Source organism: Epargyreus clarus, unplaced genomic scaffold (genome assembly GCF_041222505.1).
Source record: "Epargyreus clarus isolate Ecla_fem2 unplaced genomic scaffold, WU_Ecla_fem_2.2 ptg000003l, whole genome shotgun sequence".
Taxonomy (NCBI): Eukaryota; Metazoa; Arthropoda; class Insecta; order Lepidoptera; family Hesperiidae; genus Epargyreus; species Epargyreus clarus.
Genome location: NW_027332211.1, coordinates 10,889,655 through 10,913,045, shown reverse-complemented (window position 1 = coordinate 10,913,045; position 23,391 = coordinate 10,889,655). Strand labels below are relative to the sequence as shown.

At 41.4% G+C, this 23,391-nt stretch overlaps 1 protein-coding gene across 1 annotated transcript; it reads right to left on the bottom strand.

Moving 5' to 3' along the window:
• Positions 1–6,016: 6,016 nt before the first annotated feature.
• LOC140748224 (uncharacterized) lies at positions 6,017–8,077 on the bottom strand. Its single transcript, XM_073080991.1, has one exon. The coding sequence runs from the start codon at positions 8,075–8,077 to the stop codon at positions 6,017–6,019; it is 2,061 nt and encodes a 686-aa protein (XP_072937092.1).
• Positions 8,078–23,391: the final 15,314 nt, after the last annotated feature.

The window sequence follows — 23,391 nt, the reverse complement described above, 5'->3', positions numbered from 1 at the left end:
AAGCTGCATTTAGACTCATTGTCGGCCAGAGGGTTGTCGGTGGCATAAACTTAATTATGTGTTTGAGATTTCAGTTTACATCAACATTCGTATTGTAATATAGGGAATTGAAATGTGTATTTATTCGCATAGTAACATAATGCTAGGATCATAAGGCTAAGTCTGTCGTCTATGTCGTAAACAGTCGAGCAACCATAAGGTTCCGGTTAGTCCCACTAGATGTCGCTCCTCCATGCGTATGCGCAGATTTTCGTATGACGCGTGGCGCTCAAGATAGAGCTTATAGCGAATTTTAAGTCAGAGAAGTTTGACTCTACTACTACCCAATTTACGTGTTGATTACAGACTGACTATAGGTGGCAGTGCTCGTATACTATGAGAAAGACTACAAATTATATTGTAACTAGTATATTATAAAAAAATAGTATACGTTCGGTAGCAACACTTTAAATGCACTATCAACACCGAATCAGTGCACGCTTCATGAATACGTCATCGAAGTGGAAGAAATAGAAGCGCAACAATACGCCAAGTTTATACAGCGCACAATGGCTAGAAGCATAAGTTGAGAAACTGGTGTAAATTTTGATATGAGGAGTTCTCACTTCGCGGAATTGAATTAATAATACCACCCCACTTATTTCTTCGCAATAAAAGCAGTGGTCATCATCATCATCATCATCAACCCATTACTGTCCCACTGCTGGGCACGGGTCTCCTCTCAGAATGAGAAGGATTAGGCCATAGTCCACCGCTGGCCAAGTGCGTATTGGTAGACTTCACATACCTTTGAGATCTTTTTTAATATAAGTCTCTCAGGTATGCAGGTTTCCTCACGATGTTTTCCTTCACCGTTTAGGAAGTGACAATTAATTTCTAATTCGCACATAACTTTGAAAAATAACAGGTGCGTGCCTGGGATTTGAACCTCGGACCCCTCGATCGAGAGGCCGAGTTTCTTAACCACTAGGCTATCAAGCTAGGCAAGGCTGCTCTAAAAAGCAGTATTAAGCGCTGCTAAATTCTAGTTTAAGGAGTGTGGTATCAAGTCATATTTATCCAGCTTATACCTCAGCTTAAACCGTAGTATCCATTTACTATCAGGTACTGCATGTTCTTTTGCCACTCTTCTATTACAAATAAGTAGTATCCATATTCATACATTACATATTGAATGAGCTCATGCGTCATGAAAATCATCGAAGTGTAAGAAGCGGAAGTAAAACAATACGCCAAGTTTATACAGCGCGCATCGGCTAAAGCAAAAGTTGAGAAACTAATGTAAATGTTGATACAAGGAGGTCTCACCTCACCGCATTCAATTATTAATACACACCATATTCAACTACGCTTCACTGATTCCATTTCAACTATTACAGAACAGTAAATTATATTCAGTCTAGAATAGACACGACGTAATGAACGAAACAATTTACTTGCAGTGACTCGTGCGGATCGATTGTAGGGATGCCATATCTATTCCTGATACGCTTAATTCCATGTTCGAGTGACGTTTATTATGTCAGATGATTTGTCACTATACAAATATTGACATACTAAGGGTGGGTTGCATCGAAAGCCCGGTTAAAGTTTGCGTTAAAGTAAATATAACAGTAACTTTGGCAGTAGCGATGGAATGTAAGAATTCTGTGTTGCACCAATTCAATTTTTATTCGAAATTGACAGATAGGGAAGTTGACAAATACAGTAACTTTAACTTATCGAAATCGAGCGGTTAAAGTTAAATATTAGTTATGACGTAATTTCAACCTCAACTAAAATGGTGCAACTAATTATTTTTTTAACCATGCATTTTACGGCTGGTTAAATTTCTGTAAATGTTAAAGTTGCTACGAATCGAAAAAGTGCATTATTGTATAAGTGACTATTTGAATGTATCTTGATATTATTTAACACGCTTTCTTATTTTAAATATAGTACGGATCTACAGAGAGGCAGGTGAGGCGGGTGGAGTAATGGGTTGGGGCTCATTAATAACTAAAGGATATTTGCCTGAATTGTTAAAATAGTTCTGACATGTGATACTTAATAATAAATGTAGGTAATATCAATTAACCAATGTGGCATTCTATGTTAATTCAGATGCAGTTAAATAAATATTTTTATTTATATTCTGAAACTCCTGAAGTTTTGTCCAAAAAATAAAAAGTCCTTTTAAAAACACTTGTATCGTCTTAATAATGGACTATTGTGTGTTACGTTACATAACGTTTTAATAAATAATCGTACTGAAAATAAACAGTAAGCTACAGCTGTTACCTAAAAACGGTGACCTTTCAATAGAAAATTGCCCTCAATATGCAAAATAAACCGTTTGAAATAGAGAATTGTGGGCTTGTTGAAAAACGGGAAAACAATTGAATTCAGACACAACGTTCATACCGCATTTATTTCGAGCCCCAACGCGAATATGGAAAGTTCTGTATGGGAATTGATTAAACTTTTCCGTATTTTACGTATATTGGTGAAGTAAACAAATTAGGGAGGTAATACAGGAACGGCCTTTTTTTTTTTTTTTTTTTTTTTTTACGCGGAGAAATCCTCATGGATTCCCTTACGCCCGGGGGAGCGAAAGGGATATGTCGGACTCTTACCGACTAAAACTCCGCGGCGTTCCTCTGGACGCTCGATGCCGGGTCACGAGAAGCGTTAGCATTACATTCGCGGCCCGGCAACGTCGGCCGGCGCTGATGTTAACGCCAGCCACGTCCCGAGAGGGAGGGGCCCCTCTCACTGGTGTCCCTCATGAGATGAGCGTGCAGAACGCACGCACGACACCTCGAGCCCTAAAAGAGTTGGATTCCCCCGAATCCGCCTCGGTGGGCTCATGGGACGGGGAAAGGGCGGCCTTCAGCATGAGCCGCCCTACGGCGTCCCGTGCGCCTGCGACGAAGCGGCTGGGAAGACACATCATCCTCTCTAGCCCTCTCCGCCGCTTCCTTCGCGAGCATTACTGCTTCGCAGAAGGAGCGCACCGCCTGCCACGACCTGTCACTCTCAACCATAGCACGAACTACGGTCGAGAGAGAGAGGTCGGCCCCTAATACAGAGCTGAGCGCGCTGCGCTCCGCATTCCACGCAGGGCATACCTCCAACGTATGCTGGGCCGTCTCATCGAGGCAATTGTCGCAGTGATGGCACCTGGCTGTCGGCTCCCGCCCGATCCGGCACAGATAACTCCCGAAACAACCATGTCCCGAGAGTATCTGTGTCAGACGGAAAGACAGGACGCCGAATCGCCTACCTAACCACTGCTGAAAAATCGGACGAATTGCCTCGATAGTCCGCTGGCCGGCGGTAGGATTCGCCAGCCTGGACGTCCACATTTCGGTAGCCCTTTGACGCAGCTCAGCTCTGTGCCCCTCCAATTCCTGCCGTGCGGGCGGGCGGCCCCAGGATCGGTGCGCCTCCTCACGCCACTGACGCAGCGACGCAAGGGCTCTCGCTTCCAAATCCCAGGGCAAAGAACCCGCCAGCACGCAGGCTGCCTCACACGAGATCGTGCGATAGCCCCGTATAACCCTGATCGCCAATACCCGCTGGGCTCGCATTAGCAGAGCGACATTACGGCGATTCAGGGCATCGGCCCATACAGGGGCCCCGTATAGAGCCATCGATTTCACGATGCTCGTGTAGAGACGTCGACACGACGTCTCTGGCCCGCCGAGGTTTGGCAGCAGCCTGCCCAAGGCCGCTGCCGTCCTCAGTAGCCGAGGCGCTAGGCATTCAAAGTGGGGACCGAAGTTCCACCGGCTATCCAGGACGAGCCCTAGATACCTGATCGACGGCCTCACGTCGATGCGAACTCCGGAGACGACGATATGGCAATCCCGGGGTGGCGCTTTCCGAGGGCCATGAAATATCACAGCCTCAGATTTTTCGAGCGCCACCCGCAAACCCAATCGCCGTATGCGGCCCACCACGAATGCCGTGCCGGCGGTGGCGCGGAGAGAAGCAACCCTGTGGTTCTGGCCACAAGCAGTCACCAAGGTGTCGTCCGCGTAACAAATAACGCCGACACCCGAAAGGAGAGCTCCTCTCAGTACCCAGTCGTAGCCAATGTTCCACAAGAGGGGACCCAACACTGACCCTTGTGGAACTCCGCACGACATTTCCCGCCGACACCACCGGTCTTGACCGGGGTATTCCACCGCACGCCCAGACAAGTAGTCCCCGATGATCCGTTGTAGGTAAGGAGGCACTCTGTGATAACGAAGCGCCTCCCTGATGCAACTCCAGGGGAGGGTGTTAAAAGCGTTGGCGATATCAAGAGACACCGCCAACACGACCTCACCCCGGGCGACCGCATCCTGCACTAGGGACTTTACCTTCTGCACCGCGTCTACGGTGGATCTACCCCTGCGGAATCCGAACTGGTTCTCCGAAAGATCCGGACCGACCCCCTCGAGATGCCTAACGATTCGGGATGCCACAACTCTCTCAAAAAGCTTGGCATCCTCGTCAAGCATCACGACGGGACGGTACGCGGATGGGGATTCCGCTGGACGTCCTGCTTTCCTGAGGAGGACCAGACGACCTGTCTTCCACCGTAGTGGTATTCTGGACTGAGCCAGACAGGCGTCGAACAACCTCCTCAGACGAGGCGCAAGGACTTCCATGGCCAAGACCACTACCCGACCGGGCACGCCGTCAGGACCTGGAGCAGTGTTCTTGGCGCAAAGCCGTAACACCGCTGCTCCCAGCTCTCCCGAGGTCACTGGCGGCACGAAATCCGGTCCGGGCGCCGCGGCAGTTGAAGGTATCATGGGAGGACACAAATGTTCCTCCGTCCGCGGAAACAAAGCCGTGACGACTCTGTCCAGAAGCTGAGGTCGGAGACTTTGCGTTAGTGGGGGTGCCCAGGGGCGAAGTTTCGACATCGCCATCCTATACGGCCTGCCCCACGGATCGCAATCCAACGTCCCCAACAACTCGTCCCAGGCCAGAGTCTTGGCTCTGCCGATCGCTGCCACCAACTGCCACTTCGCCTCCTTGAAAGAAGCATGCAGGAGTGCAATCTGCCCCGCGTCCCTTATCCGTCGACGCCTGTAATTCGTGTACTGGCGTCTGGCCACAATACAAGCCCTGCGCAGCTGCGCGAGCTCTGCAGACCACCAGTACACTTGGCACTTGGGAGGACGACGCCTGGAACGGGGCATAGACGCGTCACACACTTGTGTGAACGCGCCCCGAAACCATTCTGCCTCGTCCTCCACTACCACAGGGTCAGCGGGCGACACCCAAGATTGCACAATTGCAGCCTCCCTCGCAAGGTCCCTATCGAGGTGCCTCAACTGCCACCTCGGGCCGTTGTCAACCGGGGACCGGGATGTGCTGGTCGGAGCATTCTGGGACGCGGAGAGATCAAATCGAATGTATCGGTGATCGCTCAGAGTCTCCGCATCGACCATGACTCCCCAGCCTCTTACACGGCGTGCGAGGGTATTACTTGCGAACGTTACGTCCACAATGGACTCACCCTGAGGCCGCACGCACGTGCTCACAGATCCCCGATTGAGAAGGGCTAGTCCTTGTCCGAGAACCCATTCCTCCAGTACCTCACCCCGCGCACTCGTGACGCGCGATCCCCAAGCCGTATTCCAGGCATTGAGATCGCCCGCCAGAAGTACGGGGCGAGGGTGGCTCTGTACGATCAGGGCACCCACCTGTTCGAGAAAAACCTCGAACTCGGCGAGCGATCTGTTGGGAGAGAAGTAGGCGCCAATTACCACAACATCTCCCAACAGAGCAGCAACACATCCCGGGCCCTTTGCTACCTTTTCAAAGGGCGGGGAAGCTATCGCCTCCTGTCGTATAATGGCCACTAAGCCGTCACGGTCCCCAACCCAATTCGAGTTGTCGGGCGGAACGAAATACGGCTCAGCAACCACAGCCACGTGAATCGACCACTCCTTAAGGTGTTGGGTCAGGAGGCTCTGTGCTCCTGCGCAGTGGCCGATATTCGCCTGGAGGAATCGGAGGTTGTGGTCCATAATTAGGATTCCATAACCACAACTCCGTTCCCGGACCCTCCAGCTGAGCTGCCACTAGCCGACTGTGTTGAGGCTACAGTCGGTGGCTTACGCCCTTTAGACCGAGGGGCAGTACAAGACTTACCCCCCAGTCTATGGTCGGCCGGCTTTTTGGCTGCCGCACACAGTGTGCAGTGTGCCGCGGCGGCGTTGCAGTCTCGAGCTACGTGGCCCGATTTCCCGCAGCGGTAACAATCACCGCTGCGATCCACCGTACCGCTGCACTGCTCCCGCACGTGCCCTATTACCAGGCAGCGGTAGCAGCGCAACGGTCTTGCCTCGAGCAGCGAGACCTTGGCCGACACCCATCCGACCAGCACTCGTCCGCCATCAGCCACCTTCCTAGCAGCGCTTACCGGGCAGCTCAACCAGAGCGTGCCCAGACCGAAGTGGTCGCGGCGAATTTCACCAGTCTTGACGGACGCTAGAGCACATCCACCAATCCTGGCAATTGCCGCCGCGACTTCTGATGCGGAGACGGCGTCATCCAAACCGGACACACGTAACTCCGCACACTTCACTGGTCTGGACACTACCGCGTCCTCCCCTAGGGCAGCACGCAACTTGTCTGCCAACGTGTCCGCCTTTTCAGTGCTAGTAGCACCCGGAATTTCCAGGATTCTAGCTCCTGTAGCGGACACCTTAAACTTGACAGACTCAATGCCAAGACCCTGGAGATCGATCTTCTCCTTGGCCTCGGCAAGAGCTGCGGCGTACGTAACACCCTTCTTCAGTGCTTCCGGCTGCAGCTTGATAGCTACAGCCGAAGAGCGGGGAGGACGTGGCTTGCGCGTCCGCCTTCTTGCGTCCTTAGCCTGCGGCGACTGGGAGCCAAGTGCTGCAGACCGGGCCCTTTGTGGCTGCGACGACCCGGTGCCAGATGCCGCAACTTGTGCGACAGTGGGCTGCGTGGGCTTGGACCTTCGTTTTGCCACCACACTCCACCCTTCGTCCATTGACGTAGGAGCCGGTGGCAAAGGCCGGGGCTCCTTTTGGGGCGGACTTGGGGCAGGCTTCTTGCCATTGGTCTTTCCCTTTTTACCCTTCTGGGACTTTGGGGTTGGACTGGGGGCAGGCTCGTCCTGGGACATCGGCGCCACCGAACTTTCGCGCGGTGCGGGGAGCTTGACAACTTTCGCCTTATCGGCGGCCAGCGGCGGTCGAACACGGGGTTCAGGCGGCAACCTCTGCTCTAGCGCCTCGAGTCGAGCGTTTACCATTGTGCCCACTCGGAGCATGATGGTCCTCTCCAATTCAGCCTCGGAGGTCGATGCAAACCCAGTTGCCGGCGAATCTGTGGTGATCCCTGAGTTCGGATCCTCTACCACTCTCGTACCACCTTGCCGTATTTCAGCCCGCAATTCAGCCATTTCGCGTCGAAGCTCCTCCAGCTCCTTTCGCAGCTGCTCATTGTCGGCTCTATGTCGATCATTGGCCTGCCGCAAACGGGTCACCTCCTCTGACTCCGTGCGTCGCTGGAGCACACCTACAGCCTCAGAGATGACGGCAGCAGCGTCCCTCAGAGCTTTCACCGAGGTCCCCTTGAGGTTCTTCGATGAGCTCGCGACCTTGGAAATGGCCTCTACGGAAGCCCGGACGCGATCTTGAAGCTCCGTTGCCAGAGCATCTTCTGTCGTATCGCCACCGATAGTTGGCGAGCTTCTCCTCTCTTGCGTCTTGACTTTGCGGAAAGCCTCTACCCCATTTTCTGCGCCCTTTGCACCTACGACACCAACTTTCTTGCCCGTGGTAGGCGGTCTACCCCTGCCACGGCGGGCTGCAGAAATTTTCGGCGCTTTTGCTGGCTCCGAATTAACCGCACTGTCCTCATCGGACGTCTCGGATGCGGCGACTCGGTTACGTTTCCGTAACCAGAACCTGCCTCCATTGTCTGAGCCTTCATGGCTCATAGCTGAGCTGGAGCGAGGCTCGACAGCTTCCTCTCGTTCTCCGCCTTTTTCAGGCACCACCTCAATACCGCCCGTCACAGGCACATCGTCTAAAATTAAATTTGAGTTATCCATTTTTGTTCCCACGATTATGGGGGAAGTAAAATGTCAACCAAAGGAGAGCCCCCTGTCCTTTGGCAACTCTAATACTGTGCGGGGTCGAGAAGTCCCGCACAGGTGGCCGCTAGCGGGCAGACTTATCCCAGCCTACCACCTCTCAGCTGTAATGAGAGGCGGCCGTACGCCACGTACCCCAGCGTCCGGCCTTTGGGGTTTTTAAAGAGGTTTTCTCCTCACGGTCCGGGCGGTTAAGCCAAGACCCCCGCTCCATCAAAGCCGCGAGACGTGACCACGACACTTTAATGGGCTGCGGTTTTGGTGACGGTGACAAATGAATGCCTACGCAACGGCAGGGTAAGTGCACGTCACGCCCGTCACCCTTGACTCGGGCAAATACCCCGACAGCCAACGAGATGCCACTGCCGCCCGATACGGGACAGACGCAGCGCATTACAACCACCACTAGTGGTACCTCTGCCGCCCGATACGGGACAGACGCAGAGAACCACAACGACCTAACGAGGTAGCGCTGCCGCCCGATACGGGACAGACGCAGCGTACCAACGAGATATTACTGCCGCCCGATAAGGGGCAGACACAGCGTATCCCAACCACCACGGGAGCGCTTTAGCTTCACCCGCTGCTGGATTGCAACGGGCTACTGAGCCCCCCCACCACGACAAGGCGCACTCCAACTTGGGGGGGTACAGGAACGGCCTACACCAACGACAGTCATGTGGTTAGGCGGTGACAGCCGTCGATCTTCGCCGTCTTTCATAAGTGAACAATGATCGACTACGATCGTCGACACAAAGTGGCGAAAAGCGACACACGTATAGTCGCTGACACGTGTGTTACCGCCCTCGGGTGTTGTTATTTGTTTCACTGCTAAGTACAAATTTCCTCTTAGAATGAGAATATTGTACGCCACCACGTTTGATGAAAACGTCCATGTTACCATGCTAACACGTACCACCAACAATCACCATGATGTCACGTTTGACGAAAACTTCCAAAATAGACGGACGAATTTTAATTTTTTATGTTATTATTTTTTTACGTTTAACACAATATGTATTACATAAAAATAAAGACATTCCAAGTTAATTACGTGCTTTCCGATAAAGGCAGGAGAGAAGAATATCGCATTATCAGTATCATTAAGTCAGTGTAGCGGTTAACAATGTTCTATGACAGATAATATCGTTGCTATGATTGCAGTTCTGAAAGATTTTTATTAAAACTTGCACATTCTACATATGCTTGTTATTTCCATCTGTAGATAAAAATGCAAAGAGCGACGATCTGAACGATGTATCGTTTTGAAATAGAGATCGAAATAATGATATGCGTTTTTTAGTTTAGTAAATTGTTTAGTTACGTTCGTAGAAGGAATTTTTACCAGGCTTGAGGGTAAGAGCTTATTTATGTATTTATGTTTTATTTTATATCATAATTAGCTACTAATACAATATTATTTATTCAAAATAATAAAAGTGATAAGGTATAAGTCAGAACTTCTTATGAAAGTTTGGAAGCTTTCTCATTACTCTATTATAGGGTTCCAGGTTGAAAACTGGACGTTTTTTTAACAAATTGTGTTTCTATAAAAACGATTTTCATTTTTTTGCGTATCTGTCGGATGGTGTTAGAATTTTATTATGTAGAATTATCATAATATGCGTATTTAATATGTGCCTATAACCTGTTTTAGTGTCACTAGAAGTAACTCGCACAAGTGTATGCGCCGATTTTCGTATGACACGTGGCGCTTAAGATAGAGCTTATAGCGCAAATTAAGTCTGGGAATTGCGAATTTACAAAAGTTCTTGTGCTGCAAGCTATTAAATTATATAAATATTTATTTATTATCTTATATATAAAATTCTCGTGTCACAATGTTAGGTACCGTACTCCTCCGAAACGGATTTACCGATTTTCACCAAATTGTATATGCATATTCAGTAGGTCTGAGACTCGGCTACTATAAATTTTTCGTACCTCTTAGTGATAAGGGTTGTTCACCCTTAACATTTTTTTATTTATATGGCAACACAACGTTTGCCGGGTCAGCTAGTAAATTGTATAAAGTATTATTCTTAGGTAATAAAATATTATTGAATTTAGTGTAAGATTTTTAGAAAACCTCGTTTTTTATTTTTTTATGATCAGTTTTTATTATTAGCTTATTCGTAACTTAGCACAAAATAATAGATAATTATTACCGTCATATGATTTATAATATAACCTTTATTTTATTTATTTATTACATACGGGTTTTGGAATTCATTTAAATGTATCGTAAGACGAAGTTCAGTGAATCTAATATTAATATATACAGTTGTATATTGGTATGTAGTATGCAAATCTGAGCTTCTGAGCTGGCAAATCCGCCGGAAGTCCATCCAGGCAGCAATAACGCATTCCACTCGCCTAGTTTAATCTTCTCCTAATCAGTAATCAGGCTGATAAGACGTCAATTGGTATTGCTAGTGCTTAAATCGCGAACTGCCAGTTTGTCGAAACATATTATAGTAAAAATTATCCGTTGGACGGACGTTTTTTGGCTTTTAGGAGACTCCATATCTTAGGGTGTTCGATACACTTTCTCGACCACCTAAAAACCAAACAATTCCCACATTCACTTTTAGGTCTGGCCTCTGCCTGGTGGAACACATTTTATATTATAGAAATAGGAAACAAGTTAAAATTAGGCTACTGCTGTAATCTACTATCTGTAATCAACCTTAGATAGGATAAGAATACCTAGAGGATAAACAAAGATGTATTGCTGACCCTAAGGACTTTGACGACCCGCGTGGCGGAGCGGTCACCATGCCGGTCTGACGCGCAGAAGGTCCCGGGATCGATCCCCGGCCAGACGGATTTCTAAATGATGAATTTAGATTTACTTTTCTGGGTCTGGGTGTTTGTGTATTTGTCTCTGTGTGTGTCCATAGCACCCACGATACAGGGAATCCTAGTGTGGTGGTACAGTGTGTGGTGGCTGTGAGTGTAGAAAGCGTTTTTAAGGACTAAGTTGGAACGTCTCATACAAGTGTCTTTTCATAACCATCCCTACACTTCACAATAGAACACACTGCGGTAAAGTGTTTATATTGTTCACAATACTTGTATACAGTTTTAATTTAAGCTGCTATAGAATTTTGAATGTCTTTTAACCAAAATAAAGCACGAGTTTTAGTCGCCCCGAAAATAGGGAAGTTACCAAATCTCTTAATCTGGCAACACCGATCTACCTGAAAATGAACGCCCCGTATTCCTAGAATGTTAATTATCAAATTCACTACATAAAGAGGGATGAACCTTCCCTTGTTTCACATGTACTCGGCGGTCGTTAAATTATACAAACTTTCGGGCTAAGTAATTTACTTAAAGCTGGCGAGATTCAATTTAACTAGTAGTTAAGATTTTGATAATAAATTGGGTTAGCGAGTTGCTCGCAATGGAATGATTTGCTAACCTGCAAACCGAAGTTAGTTGTAAGTGGGTTACACAATAATTATTATTCCTAAGTAATCGTTGAATAGTTGTCTGTTAGCTTTGAATACAAATTATGAAGTAAAAATTGGAATATGGTATATTCCGTGATTTATAAAGTTCATAGGCGATGGTTCTAAAGCACAGATTACATTGCATTTCATCTATTAAAACTTCAGCAATACAATAATATTGCATTGCTATCATGTTTTCCATGCACAAAATTCAGCTGGATCAGTTGACAGGTGTCCATGAGCGTACCCAAGTATATTTCGAACCACGACAATTAAATAATCTGTTATTTTTATGAGCAGAGAAAATTGTACTTTAATAAATCTGTAACATTGACTTAAATGAAAAATCAATATGAAATCTTATACATAAAATTCTCGTGTCACACTGTTAGTTACCGTACTCCTCCGAAACAGCTTTACCGATTTTCACCAAATTTTATATGTATATTCAGTAGGCCTGAGAATCGGCTACTATCTATTTTTCATACCTCTAAGTGATAAGGGTTGTTTACCCGTATTTTTTTTTATTTATATGGCAACACATCGTTTGCCGGTGTCAGCTAGTCTTTATATAAAATAAATATTCATAATCTACTTTTATGAATAAGATAACTATGATATACGGAACGGCAGGAAAACAATCAGAAAATTGTAATATTTGTTGTTATTTGTCTGGAGAATCCTGAAATAACTCTTACTTTATACAAACCTAACGTTAAATTAAACAAAAGTTTGTAATCAAATTAATATCATTCGGATGCTTCAAAGCTTAACTGAATCTTAAATAAAACGGGTTCCGTGTGCGATAATTACATGAAGCAGGTGTTTCATTAGTTGTAGCGAACTTGTGAGTGGTTCTCCGCTTACATTTTATTTAAACTTTTCCAATAAACTAACTGTCTTTTTAGCACTTTGATTTGAAAGTAAGGCTTTTTAATTTTGTTTAGTACGAGTTAGTATAGTGTAAGGCTAACCTTTATTTAGGTTTTTTGTCGCAGTCAGTAGATATGATATCAAATGGTATATAAATTAGATTTTCTTATAAAATGCTTACTTGTGTTTCTAATGTATTTCTAATATCTGACGTTTACGTATTTTACTTTCGGTGTAAGTTCGATTCTTATAACTTAAGAAGATCTAGAGGAGGTATCTAGAGAACTTTCTGAAAACATATCCACATGTAGCTCAACAGATATTTAATGTTCTGTAACTGTTGCTATTGAATGAAAATCTGTCGCTGATTTTAAGTACGTAATATAGGCGTTTTTGTTAAAACCTATTACTTAAAACTCAGAGTTAAGTAAGCACGTATCCCTGTAATTATCTATACTCTCATATATTACGTTCGTAAATCTTCAGTATATACTTAAATAAAATATTTTCACATAATTGGAATGTAAAAGTCGCATTTTCAGCTAGATGAATTCCTGTTATATTTCTGGCTGTCAAATGCAATATTTTGTTTCCAAACACGTTGTTAACACAAACGTAAAATTCGGTGTTCTCGTTTTCGTAACTACTATTGTCATGCTTCTTTTGTCTTGTGTGTAGTGTTGTAACGTGCCCAGTAGCACTACCATGAGTTTACAAAAGTATTACTCGCTAGCGACTGCGTAAAATAAACGTATGAAAAATTGTACAGCGCCTCTGGTGGTTACTCGTAGAATTAAATTCCGTAGTGTGAGCCACTCGATACGTAAAAAACCTATCGAAATCAAATCGCTAACGAATGTCATTATGATCTATTGCCATACAAATTCGGTCCCATGAGTCATTAATTTGACAGACGTTGTCAAGAAATACCGTAACGATAGTAGTTATGTTATTCACTAGCAAAATGACAATAGTTTTCTATTTACAATTTCTATAGTGGCGTTTCTATGCCAACTCATGGTAGTGCTACTGCTGTTACGCAGTTTCTATAGTTATGTCAGCCTCAGTAAAAAGTTAACAGTTATGTATATTTTTCGTAAAATAAATAATATTTTTACGTTTTTATATAAATTGAAAGACTACTACTACTACTTTACTACTTTTAGTGAATCAGAGTAAGGAGCGCCGCACTAAACACATATCCGGGGTATGATGACAATTACTTAGCATTTGTGTATACAAATAAAATTATTATCAACATACCCTCTTACCCAATAGGTGATAATATCTACCTTTGTAACAGTTAATATACAATCGCCAATAACTTAGATGTCTCGAGGATAAATATCAAAAAAATAACAATAGGGACATAATATTTTCAGGTATTAATTTTCATTAATTTCATATCACAACAGCTTCCCTTTGTATTAATTAACAGCAAATAGAGTAATAAGAGACGTATGGACGCTGAACAATGCACATGTCAAAGTCAGTATCCGATGCGAGGAACTATAAGCGGAGCGTGGAACACAGACTTACACTCATTTTATTATCGTAATATCTATTAATATATCAGTATGAGTAACATATTCTATGAATATGTATTACAAGTAGTAAGTATTATGAGTAATTCTATTTCATATAGTTACAGGACAACTTTCACCTTAGTTGATATACGTAGCGACGCATTTTAGTTGGTTTAAAATAGGATTTCAGTACTATTTGGAATGGATGACACATTTTCATAGGCAGCGACACGTTTGGATATAACTTAATATCATAAACTTATTATAATAAACTCTATCTCTGTTTCGTTTCCTTTCCGTATGCTTTTGCTATCTGTAATTTAATATCTTTGTTTATTGAAATCTTAAACCTGTCACAACTCTTTTAAATCTTGGTTCTCTTCTTTTTAAATACGTATGCCTTCCTTTAATTTGTTCCAAAATTTGTATTTTATGCCAATTCTACAATCTGTTATTTGCACCCTACCTATCATTCTATTTCTTTTCACTTTAACTCCGCACCTAGAGATTGGATCTGGCACCTGGCACCTGGCACCTGGAAGAGATCGCTGCTTAGCGATAATGCCGCCTATTGTATATTTTAAATTATTAATTTTCCATGTGTTTTTATTCTGTTTATGGGTGCAATAAATTATATATTATTATTATTAATAACTATATTCTTATGTTTATTTACTTATGCGTTATACGTGTTTATACACCTGACTTCCATTGAAGTGTGAAGTAAATTTGATATAGGGTAGGGGTAATTGACATTGAAATGGATAGAACATGATGTATGCCATTTGAAGCCGAACACTGAGACGTTGTCATTTCTGAGCACTGAAATGATCATGTCAACCGACAGCGTCACTTTTCCACGTAAACGCATAACTGCCTCACGCTAGATTTCTAGCGTGACCGCACCACCACATCTATTTAGACCTGTTTAGATGTGGTGGTAATCCCTAGTGGTGGTAGTTTAAATAACACTAGAGAACAAGCCTCGTTGATGACGTACATCAAATTTAAATTATAATTAAGATAATTAGAAAAACGCCCCTTTGGTATACTACCGCTACCGCCCATTTACATGATTATTTAACCGATCTTAAGTAGTACTGTACTGGTCCAACCTCAGATCGATCACAAATTCGTTGCTATCCCTAGAGACTATCTAAATATTCGGTTGTGTAATGTTGATACTATCAAACTATCTACCTACAGCATCCTATAAACAACTCAATACCACTACGAGTAGGTAGAAAACAGTTCGTAGTCAAATTTCAAAGGTTTTCATAATTTTCATAAAAAAACTTTATCAAATTTCGATGCAATGCACTAACATTGCTTTATGCCACTTTATATTCACGTCTGATTCTTTACAAAATCAATTCATAAAATCCGTGAGAAGGCACACATGTAAGCCTATCAAATAAAATTCATATCCAAAAATAATAAAGATTTTTATATGAAGAGTTTCTTATCAAAGGAATATCGCTTACATTCATTTATTCAATGTTTGACTGAACGGTCAAAGCTATAGCATTCGAATTTTACGTTCGAATACCCAACTTATATGTGCGAGTAAATATTATAAGTACAAACTGAATACGTCTTCTATTTGCAGAGACTTCGGAGGCAAGGGAAAAGATAAAATAAATAAGTAATAAATTTCGGATGGTTTTTCCCTTGAATTTCGCATTCATAACTTACAAACTAACTTTATTTTTGAGAATTCATTTTTGCATGTAATTTTGTAATTAAGTTAGCTTACAAAGTTCTGTTTCTACTTAATTGAAAACTTAATTTGTTTATTCGGTGTATAAACCTAAGACGCAAACTTATTTCTTTGCTGTTACACTCTTATTTCGCTTTCAACTTGAGGTTTTGTTAAAAAGTTGTTGTAGCGTAACGCAAATTGCTGGGACATTAAATTTTGTGCAAAAAGTAAAATAATAATGATGTTCCAATAGCGCGAAACGTTTATACTTAACAAAAGAGGAATTGTGTCCGTAAAAATGAAACGCGAGAAAAAGTCGCTTAAAGTTAACAATGAATGCAGCGATGAATATCTTGAGCATTAATTGCTTTACTGTTTGCTGAGCACACTTCACAGTGTTAATGACTGTTTGATATAGTTCAAACTGTCTGTATTTACCCTGCAGTAGTTACGTTGTTTTTCAACCGCGAGTCAACACTAGCTTGTAATTTTAAAATGTGTCTATATTTTTGCGTGTACTCGTACAGGTTTTCAACGAAACGGCGGAATAAAGGCCAATAGAAATCGCATTGACGTACCGGTTCACCAAAAGGGAAAACTATCCCTGTATTTTTAGATTTTTGCACACTTTATAAAACTATCATATATGTTACACGTGACATATTGTAGATTGAATATTAATAATAAGTATTAGTAACAAGTCTATGTAAATCTCAAGCTCATGCCGGATAGAATAAATAAAAAAATCAGTATACTTTGTTTAAGGTGTGTAATATGTTAGTTTATTGACATTTTTATCCCGCAGTTCTAGTTAACTTTAAAAATCGATTAAATGATGTTTTATAACAACACCCGAAATACCATGTGATGTGTACCTTATTTTACACGAACATCTGAAATGTTGGCCTTATAAAGGACAGTTATGTATATTGGTATCCCATTTACCTTAGTTTAATAGATGGTAGTTCAATATGTTACATGTCCATCTATATACTCGTAGAGATAGCATTAATCATTTCATACTATGCCTCTCTACGCCGTAGCAAGGTTCTACGTAAATATTCCGTTCAGGGTATCGGACAGTGTCTTTCAGAATATGAGGAGTCTATTGAATATTCATGTTTGTCTCCAAGTCCTAGAAAGCCTACACAAGTGCAGATTAGAAGTGTGTTCACAATTTTCTTAGAACCAAATTCAGACTATCGAAATAAGCTGCTTCCCATGAAGGACTGCTTAGCCTAGCTTGGCAATTGTTTGTAAATTGGACCGAAGGTTGACAAGACTTATTCAGAGGCTCACATCCTGTTTTCTCCTGGTACTAGATTGGTACTGATATTAGGTAATGGTCTGTTGTCGCTGCTGTGTTTTAGTTTATAGCATATATTATTTACACTCCAACGTAAATGTGATTAACTTCTTACTACTGTCTTATTTGGTTTTAAGTAAGTATAATCTTATAAAGTCTTGAAGTAATATATTTTTACCATTTACCTAAACATTAAACTAACGCTACTATTCAGGGAAGTTTGTTCACTATAATTTTGAATAAGCAATAATCAGAAACTTAAATTCTGAATTACCGGTTTGACGTGAAGTCAAAGTTCAGTTAATTTGCTTGATTTTATATGGATGGAAATTTCTCGTTTCCTTAAGACATTGTTTACTGGAGTATAGATAAAGAAACGGTGGTTTTATTAGAATATAGATACTAAATAAATGTACGCTTTTTGTACATTTATTTAGTAATAACTATGTATCTGCAATGCCCCCCGCCAAGTCGAGCAATTTCATTAACAAATATATAATTAAAATAATTCTAAATCTCTTCTTCAGTCTTGCCCTGATTTTTTCCATAAACATTTTTTTCATAAACATAGCGAAAGATAGCACATATCCTTACCCTTTCCACCGCCTTGTAACATGTTTGTCAAGAAATAGGTAATCCAAACGAATGAAGGAGAAGAGTTATCGCTATTATTCTTCCCGAGGCCAAGGGGAGCTGATTGATGGCGGTAACAAGTGTTGTTACGTGACTCTAATCACAACGTGTTACAGATTAGTCGTTTTAAAAAGTCACGGGCCGTTAAATTAGGACATAAACGGCAAATGCCATGCATTTGTCCAATGAGATGTTGAGACTGTTACTTTATTTTTTGTGAATGTGTTGAGTTTTTCACTTGAGGCGTTGAGATTTAAAAAAGGATAAAAGATACATATTTATCTTGGTTTTATAGCAAACCAACTGTTACAAGTTAGAAGGTGAGTAGGTACAGATATGAAATCCGGTTGCGTTCCTTTGGAGATCCCGGAGTCCTCTACACAGCGCTGAGGACGGCCACCCGGGGGGTTTTAGTGCGGTAAAAATCCCACATAACCCCGTGTCGCTCCCACGGCACCGGGTACCTTTTGAAGGTTTTCCCCTCGAGAAGAAAAAAAAAGAAAGAAAAAGGTACAGATATAACTATTAATCGTATTCATAAATTGCCTAAAACATGTACATAAAATAAGCAAATAAACAAAAATTATCGTATTTTGTACCCAGTTATTTTTATTTACAGACAGATTCATCAATTCTATGTAATTGTATACATAAATGAAGCAACTAGAAGCGGTTAATAAAGCGAGTGTTCTGTTCATAACCACGCAATCTATTTAGTTTAATGTACAACACTTAGTCAAAATCTAAATATTTAGACGATCTAGGTTATTGACTTCGTACTTCAAAGTGATTGACGGCTCCGGATTAGCTAATTTACCACCCAATCACTTAGTTCGTGAATCGGCAAGTTTCAATAATGCGAAGATAATGCAGGTAATGAACTTCCAAGGGCGGTTTAGTTAAATACGGAAGCTTTTAATTAACGTTGTTTTATATTAAGGGTAATAAACGGATGTTGCCTATTCATTTTAGCTGTGTTGATTTATTGACTTTTGTGGGAGTAATTTTATTGGCTTAAATAGAAAACTAAATTTAACCTGCGGCTTGTTTCGTTAAGGACTTTAGTTAAATGGTCGTAGTAATTGTATCAGTTGAAGTTTTATTATGATTAGTTAAGCTAAGCTAAGTGTTAGGATATAACACTAAATAATTTATATGAAATTTTCCGTAGCGGTTATCATATCGGTCGACGCAGTGGATTTGATTCCCGGCAAGACAGATATCTAAGATGTCTACTAAGTCTGATTGTATGTGTAGTCGTCTTCGTGTGTTGTTATATTGTAATAAATTACTAACAAAACGTAAACGGCTTACGGGCGATGAGATAAGTATCATTAGATTTTTTGTCTTAACACGTTCCCTGCGGCACAGATTTTTCTGTACTTTCCATTACTGCGTTACGAGTTGTTTTAAACCTCGTCCTATATCCGACATTGTGGCGGCACGAGGCGTGTTAAATCCCACCGCCCGAAGGAGACTAAAATCCTTTTTTTGGCGCCAAATAAGACAAAATCGACGGCTTTTGTCTTGATTATTATTAACAATGAGTTGATTAACCTAAAACTGCCGCCGCCCTTGGTTAAATTCGTTACTTTAGATTCTATGGGTAAAATAAAATGTGGGTCTAATGCACCTCGGACCGCACTGAAAAATGGCAGGTTTCCATATAATTTAGTGATGGGAAAATAAATATCGATTTTATTTTATTGTTTTCATTTATCAACGTTATGGACAGAATGAATACAAAAAGGGGAAAAGTTATGGATGTTTTTCATTGAAACATTTCAGACAATAAGGTTTTTTGCAAACAGTGCATTCCGTGAGATTTTTTTTTGGTTTTTTTGTCTGCCTCACGACATGTCAAGAATGTGCGGAGTTTTTCGTAGCATCCGACACATCTCTTCTTCTTTGGACCCTTATCGAGATGATGTGCTTTCTTTGCAGTGGATTCTGAAAAGTAGGAGCGAGTAGATTAGGGTAAAGAGTAATCGGAATACTCGGTAACGATTTTGCCTACGTTTCCTATATCAATAATGTAGCTACTTAACTTTTGTTTGAACCATAACAGGAAACGTAATTATCTATAATGTAATTTCTTACTATACCTACGGATATACGCCTAGCCTGCCAAGTCTCACTACTGGACTTTCACCTAGACAGAGTATATTTGTGACTTACCTGTTTTTGAAATATCTTCCTGTATTCTGATTCTGGCTCAGATTTTTCAACTGGTTTTTCTTCATCTTCCTCCATGATCAACTTTTTCGGCAACGTTTCGACATGATAATTTTCAACATAAAGACAGCGGTCCTACTTCGTCGCTACGCAGCCTCGACTGCGTTGCACAACACTAACCACGTGAAGCTAGCGTGGGGTGCGGTACGAGGTGCGTGGGGAAACGAGGCGTTCCCAACCTCGTTCCGCACTGTGTTAGCATTATTATTTGTTCAGTGCGGTACGAGGTCTAACAAACCCGACATTAGGTTGGTGTACCATAGAACTAGGAATCAGTAGCACATCACAAACATATAGTTATCACTCTCCTACCCTGAACCAGACGGAAGTTATGCCTCTCGCACCACAGAGAAGTTAAAGTTTTTTCTTACCGCTATAACGACCAGACATGGACGAGGTGTTTTAAGCCGCGTTCCGCAGCTAACGTGTTAAGACATTCTGCTAACAAAAACTTATATAGGAGGAGGACGTATGATTTGACTGAGGATCTCATACATGTAATCACCAGCTATCCATTAATCTCAAATCTTAAATACCCTCAATAAAGCTGTATTGATGTTCATGAAATACACATGCCGTCCGTTAATAGCGATCAAAGTGAACAAACTTTCAGAAAAATAAAATTATAGTGCAGCTTTACTTTTTAAATTAAAACGTAACAGTATACTTACCGCCCGCCTAAAAGGTCTTAAATTAATATTAATTTTGTTTCACTGCCTGATGTTGCTAAATTAAATTATGACTTTAATTGGTTGACGTGAAATCGTTGCATTTACGAGCAGGAGAGTTAATTGGATTAATTAATGCTTTCAGAACGTATGAGAATATCAGAGTAATTGTAATTTATTGATTTTATTACGTGTGACAAGGTTGTAATGTGCTTTCTGACTGCTATACTAGTGTTTGTATATACCTGGCTGCCTGAAATCAACCTTAACAAAATGACTCGTATGATTATTGACAGAATTCTATGTGAATAAGTGCGATAAGACTAACAATTATTGCGATCGCTACAAAGTCATTGTTTTGATTGTGGTATCGATACGAAATCGTTATAAGCTCGCCGTGTGTTACCGTGATAACTAAAACACAATTGCGTCGCTACTTCTTAAAATGATGTAAAATTGTTTTATTTTTGTCCAAGTTACAGTTTTAAAGTTTTAACTGTTGTGTTCGATTAATAACGGCGCGATGCTGCAACGCTACAAAACGTAGCGTAGAAAGTGACGTGCAACGCGTTGCATATTCCCAGGTTTGCTTGAAAATGGTTTCCTCACTTTACTCAAGCAACACGCTTTGCGGCGCGATACCGCAATGCAATGCGCCGCTGAGCATCGCACGGCTATGTTGACACGTCATTTAGTATAGAAGAACACATCTTATCATAACATTTAGTTTCATCTTGGTCAGGGGTCACGGCGCTCCGCCAGGAAGTAAGAAGTAAGAGTCCGGCATATCCTCCCAGCTGCCCCCGCGGCAGGGAGAAACCCATGAGGGTTTCCCCACGTAAAAAAGGGGTCACGGCGCCGCGCACATATTCGGTCACTGTTATTAGTAGTTAGTACATAGGTACAGACAGCGACGACCACTTACAACAACTTCTTTTACAACAAAGGATGAGAAGAAATAAAAAAGTCATTATAGTTACATGCCGTTGCTTTTATTATTTTTTGTAACGATCAGGTTATTAACGTACATTGTACAGAAGAAATTGTATTCGACTAGATACACTATGAAGAGACATGCATAAAGGAACTCCGTATGCAACTTTTGAAGGCTTTTCGTTTTATATGTGTGTCCTTTGAATGCCACTTACAAAAATACTTAAGTAGAATTACGCGATAAATCTTAGAGTAATTAATATAATTTAAGGTAACTAAAGAATGAGTTAAATTTAATATGACTAAAATAAGGGTTATCTAAATATATATACTTTAGCGTAATCTCTTACGCGGCTAGATGTAAAAGTAAATGTAAAAGTTACAATAACTTGTCTGTACTAATTAAAGTTGATAAACTAAAAATAAATCTATGAAAAATAACCTAAGAAGGTTGAACTCTTAATGAAGTTAAATTAAAATTGATATTGTGTTGTAAAACAAAGTCTCCGTTTTTGTTAACGTACAAGTCTGTAAAATCGAAACAGATAATATAGAAGCATTAACTTTACAGACTGATTGGGTCAAGTCCATTATTTAACAAGGACTACTAATATGTTCATATACATAAAACAAAGAGGGATACGCGAATGGATATAGATATAGACACCCAAGTTACTTTTGGAATGATAAGCCCAGATAATCATCATTGGCACAGTAACAAATACATAATATACATCGACTTACATTAATAATAATAAATAAATACAAAATAACTCAAAATTTTGTTCCCAAAGTTGCATTCGAAGGAAAAGCCGGGAAATTATTTATAAATACTTAGTCGGTTATCATTTCTAATAAATCAAAGCAACTTATAAAACTTACGTTTATTTACACTCCGCTCAATATTTTTCTCAATAAAAATTCACTTACAGTTTATATAAATAGATATTAATATAAACGCTCTACTTAATTTACTCGTAGCAATATACAGGGCTTAATACACATGATATAAACAGTTTCTAACTTTTATATTAAGGATGATTCATGCTAGACCGTGCCGAAATGATTCTTAAATAAGGCACTTACAGCGAAAAGTATTTGTGCCATGATTTGATCATGATCTTGAATTCGGCACGTTCATACACGAATCATCCTTTATATCTCCTGAAAACAGTAATTCAAAATTGAATACGATTATTGTTTATGCTGTATTCGCTTATAGTATTACCTATATACACATATATTAACACTAGTTATTATCACGTTACACGCTGAGAAGTAGTGAACTCAATAACCGCAGGAGACAATATTTTAGGTCATTTCGTTCAATAGTACGCGCGTTCTATGTGTGGAATGACTTTCTTCCGATAGGTATATTGACTTTGTGTGCGTGTTAATTAATATCACACTTTGATATTCTCATAGACAAGCATACATACACATTGATGCCAACTGTACAAAATCCCACACTACGTTGCCGCACTGACAAATAAATAAAAGATAAAACTGCGTATTAACAAAGTAACGCACACATAGAACCCTACGCGTACAAAAGAACGCAATTTTCTATAACAATTTAAGTATCTCTAACTACAAATACATATGTACTTTTCCAAAACGGTTTGATAATAGAATTTGCAATTTTACAAGCAAGATACCTTGCCCCAGTTATTTTTCGAACTATATCTAAATGTCTGCATATTATCGGTCCTTTGCATGCATTCTCTATTGCTTCGGTGATAAGACGCGATTGCAATTTCGTGATATCGCTGGTAAAAATCATTTTACTGAACTACTCCAACTACAGTTCAACTGCATCGTCAGTCAAAAAAGTAATATTAGTAAAGTTTGCGTTGTCATGCAAATAGGTCCACATTTTTACTAGGCCTTTATATAGGAATGCCGCAGAAAGGGTACGTAGTTTTAATAAGTGTTTAA